The 12,024-nt window shown below is 42.3% G+C and overlaps 1 protein-coding gene across 1 annotated transcript; it reads right to left on the bottom strand.

Moving 5' to 3' along the window:
- Positions 1-339: 339 nt before the first annotated feature.
- Positions 340-11,377, bottom strand: pnkd (PNKD metallo-beta-lactamase domain containing). Its single transcript, XM_055878951.1, has 9 exons — positions 11,191-11,377; positions 10,890-11,005; positions 10,664-10,776; positions 9,915-9,973; positions 9,564-9,656; positions 6,060-6,223; positions 5,773-5,859; positions 5,515-5,630; positions 340-1,550 (listed from the first exon to the last, which is right to left on the bottom strand). The coding sequence occupies exons 1-9, from the start codon at positions 11,367-11,369 to the stop codon at positions 1,377-1,379; spliced, it is 1,101 nt and encodes a 366-aa protein (XP_055734926.1). The 5' UTR covers positions 11,370-11,377; the 3' UTR covers positions 340-1,376.
- Positions 11,378-12,024: the final 647 nt, after the last annotated feature.

Raw genomic sequence — 12,024 nt, forward strand, 5'->3', positions numbered from 1 at the left:
AGTGCTCCCGCACATTGGCTAACCGGGCTATCTGCATTGTGTCCCGCCACCCACCACCCGCTCTTTTACGCTACTGCTACTCTGTTCGTCATATATGCATAGTCACTTTAACCATATCTATATGTACATACTACCTCAATCAGCCTGACTAACCGGTGTCTGTACTTAGCCTCACTACTTTTATAGCCTCGCTAATGTACTGTATATAGCCTCTCTTTTACTCGTTTTTATTTCTTTAGTTACCTATTTCTCACCGAACACCTTTTTTGCACTATTGATAAGTAAGCATTTCACTGTAAGGTCTACACCTGTTGTATTCGGCGCATGTGACAAATAAACTTTGATTTGAAAATCTTTATTGCAATAAAATCCAATTCATTTTCATCAAATAACCAGTGCTCTCAATCTTCTACCAAATATCAAACTTATTATTGATGATGACTTGTAATCGTCTCCTTCAATGCAATATAAAGGATATCTAACTTTTGTAAGTAACACGTTCAAGAAAAGTAGTTATAAAAAATATTTAACTTTTCAGAAGTCAGCCGTCACCTATAAAGAATATTGTAATTATTATAAACTAGAGGGTTTCTTGAATTCATTTCTGCACATAACAATAATAACTTAATCTACAGCCATTTGAAAAAAATCATAAAATGGCAACAATTCTTAATAATTATCACAGCATACAATGTCGAGATACAGTATCAATTCAGCCAAAATACAAGATAGAAACATGTGCCCATTGACTGAAGTGGTATCAATATGGTCCAGTAAAAACTGAGTTAACACGCATGTACCTGCCTGAAGTTTGTAATTGAACCGTAAAAAATATAATGCAGTTTTTCCAATATCAATCTGTTTACTCCTATTACACCGCGCGTCGAAAAAAATATATATAATAGCAGCTAATTAACAGTACCTATCCCTTGATCTTCATAGTTCAATATTAATGAAATTTGACAACAAATAACATGAATGTGCAAACAAGTCTTTTAGACACAGAGTCTAGTTTGAGTACCAGAAATGGTACAATTGTTTGAAAAGACTGCTGCATTACAGTAATACATTTGTTGGCCATGTCAACTTTTAGAATCACACACACAAGATCAACTTTACAGTGAGATACTACAACTAGTGTCCTGAACTAAACTTTTCTGTGTGCATATTTCAAGCAATAGGTTTCATATTTGTCACCTGCAATATTAGAGCTGGAAGGTAAAGAACAACCAACATGGAATGGAACGGAAGATGGCATTCTTTAAAAAAAAAAAGCCATCTGCCTATATTTGTTTTGAACCTCACATTACATCAATATAGAGCTCCCTATTGGCTTAATTCACCTAAAGGCATTTTGTTCAAATGTATTCTCATCTCTATCTGCCCTTGTAAATATCCTTGCGCCTTCGCAGCTCCTCCAAGACCCGAGCCCGGAACAGTGTCCAGTCCTCATCCTGGTCCTGCTGGAGGCCCAAAGCCTGGTGCAGCTCAGTGGAGTGGATACGCAGGAATGGGTTGTACTCCTTTTCCTCTCTAATGGTGGAGGGACTCTGAAACCACATGATTACGTAAACAATGTATGAAGAACAAAGAGTAATAGTAATTCTCTCAATTCAACATACTATAGGTTGTTTTTGCCTTAGCTTTTCCAAGTAGAGGTCTGAAATGTTTCTTCAATGAATGGTTTGATAGAAATGATCTGCATGCAATGTATGTATGTAAAGACAGAGAGGTATGCTCGTGTAGCACATGGGAATGTGGAAAATGTACTCCTCAGCCTGAAGGGTCACCACGTGCGGTAGCGGATAGCTAGCTTTACACCTGGCCCGATTGGTAAGACGCTTCAGGAGGGTGGCCACGTGTGCTGGCAAAGGCAGAGGTCCTGGGTTCGAGCCTCACTGTGAGCCGAATCAGGAGGAAGCGGTACTCGCGAAGCAAGCAGCGTGACGTCCTTTACACTAGCTGGTAGTCACAATAGGTTTCTGCCTGGGGGGTGACTTGTTAGCCGGCTTTTGGCCGTCAACTAAATAGAAAAGCCGATAAAATTGGAACAGGGCAACAAAAACAAAAAATCTGCCAAATAATCCCATTGCGAAATAACGCTTTTTAGCCTGTTCATTGATGGAAATACATTTGAGCCGTCATGCCGTAAATGTGCATATTTTAGTGGAATTAAAATATTCGTCATGTATCTCATCTATCACACGAGCACAGCATACAGACACAGAGCTTTTGAACGGAAAATCTGTCAAACAGTGATTTTATAAGCCCAATCATTGCATAACCATTCTAAATGCAATTGCGTGTTAAAAATTGTTTTTGGGCCACAATTAAAGAGAGCTACTAGTTTTATTTCTCAACTGGTAATTGAAGCGCGTCACAACACTTTGCAATGAGCTGGAGGCCGTATGCATTTTGAAAACATTTAGCTACTGCACACTGCCCTCGTCATTAAGCTCCAGACCCTGGGTCTCGACCCCGCCCTGTGCAACTGGGTCCTGGACTTTGACGGGCCGCCCCCAGGTGGTGCGGATAGGAAACAACATCTCCACCCCGCTGATCCTGAACACTGGGGCCCCACAAGGGTGCGTTCTCAGCCCTCTCCTGTACTCCCTGTTCACCCATGACTACGTGGCCATGCACACCTCCAACTCAATCATCAAGTTTGGAGACGACACTACAGTGGTAGGTTTGATTACCAACAACGACGAGACAGCCTACAGGGAGGAGATGAGGGCCCTCGGAGTGTGGTGTCAGGAAAACAACCTCACACTCAACGTCAACAAAACAAAGGAGATGATCGTGGACTTCAGGAAACAGCAGAGGGAGCAACCCCCCTATCCACATCCACGGGACAGTAGTGGAGAAGGTGGACAGTTTTAAGTTCCTCGGCATACACACCACGGACAAACTGAAATGGTCCACCAACACGCCTCTTCAACCTCAGGAGGCTGAAGAAATTTGGCTTGTCACCAAAAACACTCACAAACTTTTACAGATGCACAATCAAGAGCATCCTGTCGGACTATATCACAGCCTTGTACTGCAACTGCTCCACCCTCAACCGCAAGGCTCTCCAGAGGGTAGTGAGGTCTGCACAACGCATCACCGGGGGCAAACTACCTGCCCTCCAAGACACCTACACCACCTGATGTCACAGGAAGGCCAAAAAGATCATCAAGGACAACAACCACCCGAGTCACTGCCTGTTCACCCCGCTATCATCCAGAAGGCGAGGTCAGTACAGGTGCATGAAAGCTGGGACCGAGAGACTGAAAAACAGCAACAATGAGTGGCTGTTGCCAACATACTGACTCAAATCTCTAGCCACTTTAATAATAAAAAATTGGATGTAATAAATGTATCACTAGTTACTTTAAACAATGCCACTTTATATAATGTTTACATACATTACTCATCTCATATGTATATACTGTACTCTATACCATCTACTGCATCTTGCCTATGCCATTCGGCCCTCATCCATATATTTATATGTACATATTCTTATTCATTCCTTTACACTTGTGTGTATAAGGTAGTTGTTGTGAAATTGTTAGATTACTTGTTAGATATTACTGCATGGTCGGAACTAGAAGCACAAGCATTTCGCTACGCTCGCATTAACATCTGCATGTGACCAATAAAATTTGATTTGCTTCTTAACAATTTTTTTATGTAGCCTAAACCTACTGGTTTTATGAATTTGGGATCTATCGTCCCACAACTGTCCCAGAGTCTGTTGTTTGGGCTATTTCTTTCTCGAAAAGCTGACCAATAGAACAGGTAAACTTTTCTACTATGGGGGATAGTAGATTGACATAGCCTTATGAACATGCCACCTATGAACCTACGTAAATTGAATGAAATTGCCAAAATGATATAGCCTAATTAGCCTACTCCTGTCAATACAGAAATAAATAAAATCATTCAAAATAGGCTACTAAAGTATGACTTGGCAACAGAGGATTATTAGCTTCCCCTAGCCTTACAAAAAACAAGTTGTTGATTGTTTTATAATCGTATTGCCTACAGTTTATTTTTGTTTAACCTTTATTTAACAGTTGGAAGGAAAGACAGAGCGCTATTTATGCAGTGCGCCCGGAAAATACCAAATGCATGATTGTTGAGTAATGAGGCCCAGACAGGCATATCGCAATTCTTCAAAATTCAATTGACGCAAAACATTGTTCGTAAAGCAAATGGCTATTGCTGTAAAGAGAAGGCAATAAAAAGACTATTCTGTCTTTTAGTTATCAAAAGTCTCAACTTAATTGACCGAACAGCAGAAGGCCTATAGCCTACCGTATTGGCACCAGCGAAGAGCATTGGCCATATCGCCGGTAAGTGCGCACTACACATATTCACTCTATCATTGTTGGCTCAGTGCTACTTAAACGTTTGTTTTTGGACAATCATTTCCTCCTCCAGTTTAGACAGAAGTCATATTCTATTTGTGTCTCCCCTTCTCATAGGACAACTTCGTTTTGATTGATCTGCTTGTCAGTGTCAGCAGAGTAGGCTAACCTGGAAATGTGTCGTATTAAAAAAGATTCCGCTAATGTCTCCAGTCATATAAAGTGCAGTAGAATTGCATGAAATGTGTTTTTCCCGTGCAAAGAAACGTACCTCTAAGTCGGCAAATACAATGATGCATGGAATGCTTTATTATTATGGTGAAAATGCGCTTCCCCAAACTTGAAACTCACGCACCGTCCATACATAGACTAGTGACTTGACTGTCCGTTACTCGTCTTGTTGGCTGAGGATGTGGACCGTTACTCGAACATTTTCAAAGTGCGCGGTAAGGACACACGTCATTGCATCCTCAACTTGCATGTTATGTTTAACTACCATAATCTAAATGCGATTTCTATCATTCTGAGCACCGTTAGTGGACGCCTTAATTAGGTTACGCACCCAATGCATATGGGTCCAGTAAATTTCTCAAACGTCCGGTCAATTTAAAAAAATGTAAATAATGCAGGTCAAATGTTCAGCGCCACATTTTCATAACAGACACCCTGCTTGTTAGTAAAGCTTCCCCTGAGGGAAGAGGCATCAGACCCACACCCTGATCCCAGCAGCTCAGATTAGTCAAATACACAGCAAAAACTGAGTATTATCCTCCTGACCAAATGAAAACCCCACCCACAGCTCAAGTCTGGCATGCATTCCACCGTTGGAATCTGCATCCACTAACATCAAAGACACTAGGAGGATGGGGTCACTAATGGTAGGGCTATTTTTAGTCTCCTACATATAAAAGTTTCATAGACATGAGGTTATGAGAATTGATTCGCGCTGTTTAACACGTTCGGCATAGATACAGTAGTACTGTTGTACCACCAAAGATGGGAGCATTCAGTGAGAGGAGGGAGTGCAAAGGCATTCAGACAAAGACTGCCCTGTGGGCCGCTGACAAGCCTCTCTTCCACACAGCCCGGGATAGTGAATACCTTTGGGATTTGATGCCAGTAAGGAATAACAATGAGGATGGATTATTCTCCGTACCGTACACAGCTTTTGACCTCTCTGTTGTAGGACCCACTGATATTTGTTTTCCCTGGCAGCGTTGTGGGGCTCCACCTCGGCAGCAAACATCAGGTTGTCCTCTGCATACTCATGGCCTGGGAAATACAAGTCCGTACACACGGAACACAGACATCAATACAACTCTTACAGAAGACTGGTGCTGAAATATTTTGTCTGTAATTCTAATGCATACATTTGCACTTAATGCAAACAAAAAGGAGGAGCTCATTCCCCTACCAGGCCATAAGAGGGTTTCATCACTTAAGGAGCCGACCGTGTCTAGTGATGACAGCATAGTTAAGGCACTGCCTTCAAACATCCTCCCTGCAGACAAAGTAGATCATCTACCGCAATTACCAAGTTATATACACACACACGACACAATGGATGAAACTCAAAGCAAACATAGTGCATTACAGCTACAGAAGCCGAACAACTGTGAACCTGCTTTTCAATACGTGCACATTGCTCACTAAATGCTTCAAAATAACTAAACTACAGAGCTGATTTGGAGCTGGGCTTACCACATCCAGAGAGGAACACCAGGTCACCTGAGAACAGGCTGGAGGGGGCTCCTATGGTACGACCAACCAGGAGGTAGATCATATGACCCACTGTGTGTCCAGGTGTGAACAGTGCCTTGAAGTGCATACGGCCCACGTCTATGGAGTCTTTGTCTGTCAGTGGGCTGGAAACCAAGCAGAAGACAAAAGGCTTCATGCATGTGGTCATCAGATAAGTTCACGTGACCACCTGGCCAGTTGATGTGCATATTCGAGTCACATACCACTGCTTACCTCTTCACACCACTCAGATAACAGTGAGATGCTTCAAAGTACAAATAAGTCGCCTTGCACAAGCCTTGGTTTGTGTGAATTGGAACGGCTTAAAGGAGCAGGAGCCTGTCTTCTGTTTCTGTAGCGTGAGTCAGCTGGATGTACAAGTACATCCCCTGGACAGGACGCTAGTCTACCACAGTGCTGTACCCCCAATGTATTATATAAAGTGCTTGACTTGGGCTGGAGCTGTCCAGGAACACTGTACCGGCACTTCAGATTTTGTGTGATTTGCGTACTGACTCCTCTATAAAAACAAAGTAGCCTATCGCTGGCCCAGATTCACACACAGAGGCAATCAAGTTTGATCAAGGCGGAATGAAGGCGGGATCTTCATTGAATAGCAATGGAGATTGGGCATTCATTTCCTGATTCCGCTTTGTTGAAGTTTATTTGCCGCTAGTCTGTGAATCTGAGAGTGACAGTAGGCTGTTCAAGATTGCGCAGATTGAAAATGTGCCAGCCTGTATGGCATGATGCGCTGCTTCAAGTTGTCAAATGAGGGTTTGTAAGGTCATGAAAAGTCATGGAAATTAGGTTCCTAATTGTTGTTAATGTAGTTAATGAAAGCACACTTAAATATGATCAATCAATTAAAAAACGACATATCTGCCATTATCGGATTGACCTTTCAGTGCGTGTCTGTGGTGCTGCGTGTGCCAGTGCGAGTGGGCCGTTGCCCAAGGAGGGAGAGCGTGACATTTCAGCAGCAGGTATAAAATAATGACAGAGTAAATAGATCACCAATTCAAACACAACTAGCGAGATAACTGCTATACATTAACTATAGCTAACTAAGCATTCATTTTGTTGTTGCCTTTCCACCGGCACGGTGTAGCTTAAATAAATCTGCCACGTTGGAAAGCTGGAATTCCCCTCTATTAAACAGTAGCCATGTAATTGCAATGTTAAAAATATTCAAAAAAATTGCCTAATTGACAAAACTTGCGGCGCATAGATCTTCCCCAAAACAGGAATATTTTAGCCTTATAAAACTATGCAAAAAAAGAAACGTCCTCTCACTGTCAACTGCGTTTATTTTCAGCAAACTTAACGTGTAAATATTTGTATGAACATAAGATTCAACAACTGAGACATAAACTGAACAAGTTCCACAGACATCTGACTAACAGAAATGGAATAATGTGTCCCTGAACAAAGGGGAGGGTCAAAATCAAAAGTAACAGTCAGTATCTGGTGTGGCCACCAGCTGCATTAAGTACTGCAGTGCATCTCCTCCTCATGTATTGCACCAGATTTGCCAGTTCTTGCTGTGAGATGTTACCCCACTCTTCCACCAAGGCACCTGCAAGTTCCCTGACATTTCTGGGGGGAACGGCCCTAGCCCTCACCATCCAATCCAACAGTTCCCAGACGTGCTCAATGGGATTGAGATCTGGGCTCTTCACTGGCCATGGCAGAACACTGACATTCCTGTCTTGCAGGAAATCACGCACAGAACGAGCAGTTTGGCTGATGGCATTGTCATGCTGGAGGGTCATGTCAGGAAGAGCTTGCAGGAAGGGTACCACATGAGGGAGGAGGACGTCTTCCCTGTAACGCACAGCGTTGAGATTGCCTACAATGACAACAAGCTCAGTCGGATGATGCTGTGACACACCGCCCCAGACCATGACGGATCGTCCACCTCCAAATTGATCCCGCTCCAGAGTACAGGCCTCAGTGTAGTGTTCATTCCTTCAACGATAAACACGAATCCGACCATCACCCTTGGTGAGACAAAACCGTGACTCATCAGAGAAGAGCACTTTTTGACAGTCCTGTCTAGTCCAGCGACGGTGAGTTTGTGCCCATAGGCGACGATGTTGCCAGTGATGTCTGGTGAGGACCTGCCTTACAACAGGCCTACAAGCTCTCAGTCCAGCCTCTCTCAGTCTATTGCGGACAGTCTGAGCACTGATGGAGGGATTGTGCATTCCTGGTGTAACTCGGGCAGTTGTTGTTGCCATCCTGTACCTGTCCTGCAGGTGTGATGTACCGATCCTGTGTAGGTGTTGTTACACGTGGTCTGCCACTGCGAGGACGATCAGCTGCCCGTCCTGTCTCCCTGTAGTGCTGTCTTAGGCATCTCACAGTACATACATTGCAATTTATTGCCCTGGATTGCCCTGCAGTCCACATGTCTCCTTGCAGCATGCCTAAGGCACGTTCACGCAAATGAGCAGGGACCCTGGGCATCTTTCTTTTGATGTTTTTCAGAGTCAGTAGAAAGACCTCTTTACGGTCCTAAGTTTTCATAACTGAACTTAATTGCCTACCGTCTGTAAGCTGTTAGTGTCTTAACGACCGCATGTCTAGTTAGATACCTTGCTTCGCAGTAGCCTACCTTATCCATTTGATCCCTGATTTATTGAATGAGGGAATCATTTTATAAAGACAAAAGTATTTGGTTGTAATGTTGAAAAAGACAAGCCTGCACACCCAGGAGCTCTCCAGATGGAAGGTTGACCACTTGCGACTAACAGTGCAGTTCTATATGGGGGGGATAAGTGCCTTGATCAAGGGCACAACGGCAGGAGGTGGTAGGTTTACATGGGATCAGACACAGTAGCTTTCCAGTGTCAATAATGTTTACTTTTTCATGTAGGCTATAATAGTCGTCATGAAAATGTGGTTAAAAGTCACGGAGAAGTCATGGAAAATGTGTAAGAACTGTTAACAGAGACTACTCAGATCTCTTTCGCATAATGGAAAAAGACAGCTCCAGTACTTCTTCCATCCCAAGTCAAGCACTGATGATATATGAATATATGAATTACTGATGAACATGCTAAATACAAGCCAATACTAGTGAGAAGCTGTGATGTCACAGTGAATCCTTTGACCTTTTCTGATTTGATGTAATCTGAGACTGAGGATATAATTCTCCACAAATCCATAGTAGACATATTAAAGGACAGGACCATGGGAACTACTGGTGACATTCTGTTTAGCAAGTGAAATGCATGTTTGCCCTCTCGATCAATATCTTCAATGATACATACCAACCTCCTCTATGACTTTGAATCACAGAATTGGACAAATAACATGCAATTTCCCATATCATGTTGCCATAACTACAATTTTCACTAGAACATAATGACGTAAGATGAAGGCTGAAACTCCAAATAGAACGGAAAAGCTGTCAAAGATAGGATCGTGACTCACTAAGCAGCTGTAGCCTAGACTTACTGTGTGAGGCCAGGAATGTTATCAGTTGCATTTCCATAAACACGACATGAGCTGTACAGTTTTTTAAGTCCTTTGTTCCCCCCACTGTGGTCCCTAGGGATAAAACAAAATATGTCTATTAAAAATATTTAAAAAAAACAGCTACTTAATATCACATTATAAAATGTGTGTAGATGAACAACACAGAACATGGGTCACATTATGCAATGTGACCCATAACACTTGAATGTAGCGTCAACAACAAAATATTGAACAGGTCCATTGATATGTATGACATCTACAACCCAGTTCATCTAATACTCTATCTACAAGTATTTTTGCATTAAAAGTAATGACGCTCTCGGTTCTCACCAGTGTTTGTGTGTGCAGAGGATCGCTTCTAACATCACCCCTTCTTCCTCAAGGACTGCCTAAAGGATTACAGACAGAGGCATCAATTATCATCGACAGGGTATAAACATTCATATCACGACCGTGGCTAAAACCCACCACTTTAAAGCACTAGATAGATATAGGCTACACTAGATTGACGTAAAACACAGACTGGAACTGAAAAGTGCTGTTGTATTATATATAATAACTAGAGATGATATGAAATGTTTGAAGTCATTTGGGCAAAAATGTTATATGAAACATGCAGTTTTATATGAAACATGCTGTGGATATATCTAGGACACCATAAACCACAGTGTGGCCTACTCCAGACTCAGCAATCATTGTATGTGTATGGGACAGAGGCCAGACTGGCACCAGAGCCGGCTACATCCGATCAAAGAGGATCTTATTGAGGCCAAGAGGAAGTGCCACAGATGAGATGAGGCATTATGACAGTCAGCCCTTTCAGAGGCTCATCCATATTTACATTTAATAGTGTAGTGTTCTGGGTTTCAATCACTCAATGCCCCAAATGATTTTGTGAACTCTGACTTATATACTGAATATCCACTGTAGCATAGGCCTATGAAATGCTAAGCTCACCAGATGCTTTGTTAAGTTTACATGACATAGTCTTCATAGTGTCCCAACTATTTCAAGAGAGAGTATTAAAATGGTCAGAAAGAGTATCTTCAAAGAAGGCATAACCATGACCCGTCACCCACCTGAACTGTCTGTGGGTCTGCAGGGTCTACCACCACCGCAACGCTCGAGGCCATGTCAATGACAAGGTAGCTGTAGTTATCAGACAGTACTGAAATGGGCATGATTTTAATACCTGTAGATAGATGAGTGACAGGAGACGTGTAAGTGATGCACTGATCTTTATGCTAACTCACATTATTAAATGACTAAACAGGAGTAGCCAGTTGGAACCACAGCCAACGTTACCATTTAATTCCATGGGCTGTGCTCTGGAATGTCCAGTCGGGAACTGCTCGCGTGCCTTCCTCATCTGCCTCTTGTAGTACATATAACCAAGTTTGGTTCTTGTGTACAATGTATACCTAAAATGTAACAGCCTGTGTTATTTCAGTTATATTCATAGCTACATTATTTGCAGGCAAAAAGTATGACAGATGTAACTACTTCGCTAGCTAACAGAAGCATCGCTTCATTTTGTAAGAAGTGAGAAACGACAATGGAAAAAATACATTTTGATTCGGAAATACTGAAGCTTCAACCAACTTACGCGATCCGAAACAGGGGTTTGTCTGTGCGTGCCATTATTTTACCAAAAAAGCTTTTCCAAATGGTACGTCCTGTGCGCCTAAACCGAAGGCATAAACATAACACACTGCAAAATGATGCAGTTGCAATGAGGGTTACCGACCAGTCAGGAGGCGCCATATTGCGTGGGCGGTGCAACATATGACTCAATTTTCGTCACATTTCTCGGAAGTTTTTCACCAGTGTGTTGTGGCGTGAGCGTGAGCGTGAGCAACAATAGTGGAATCGTCGAGTCGCCTTCAAAATAAAAGTATCCAATTGAAACTAAAACTGTTGAAAACATGCAACAATTTGACAAGATAAACAAGGTTGAAATGTTGTTATATAAATTTAACAACAATGCAATTATTAGTTCATTTGACCCCCACATTTTAAAAATCTGTTGAAACCGCACTGTGGATGTATTCGACTTCAGAATAGCATTGGGGGCATACTTACAGTATGCACTGTATAGCCTAACCTATTGTGCACCCATGAAATGGGGTATCAGCCTACTCCAGTGACACCCAGAACACAGCTATGTAGAGTTTCCCCAAATATTAGCATCTTAGCTCTTATTGGGGGACTTTGACTGTGGGAAATCACCATAACAGTCAGTCTATTGTGTGTTTTGGACATTCATATTGCACTGTACAGCCTAACATATGGATTATGCACCCATGAAATTAGGTGTCAGCCTACTCAGTGACACCCACAGAACACAACTATGTAGCTATGTAGACACTAATAATTGTGTAAACTCTACATAGTTGTGTTCTGTGGGTGTCACTGAGTAGGCTGACACCTAATTTCATAG

The sequence above is a fragment of the Salvelinus fontinalis genome, chromosome 23, assembly GCF_029448725.1.
Source record: "Salvelinus fontinalis isolate EN_2023a chromosome 23, ASM2944872v1, whole genome shotgun sequence".
NCBI classification, from domain to species: domain Eukaryota; kingdom Metazoa; phylum Chordata; class Actinopteri; order Salmoniformes; family Salmonidae; genus Salvelinus; species Salvelinus fontinalis.

Excerpts from the sequence above, each read along its gene's own strand:
- pnkd (XM_055878951.1), bottom strand. The coding sequence starts at position 11,369 with ATGTTGCACCGCCCACGCAATATGGCGCCTCCTGACTGGTCGGTAACC. Across the intron at positions 10,777-10,889 it reads ACAGCCCATGGAATTAAATG|GTATTAAAATCATGCCCATT; the intron begins GTAACGTTGGCT and ends ATCTATCTACAG. Across the intron at positions 1,551-5,514 it reads GAGGTCAAAAGCTGTGTACG|AGTCCCTCCACCATTAGAGA; the intron begins GTACGGAGAATA and ends ATGTGGTTTCAG.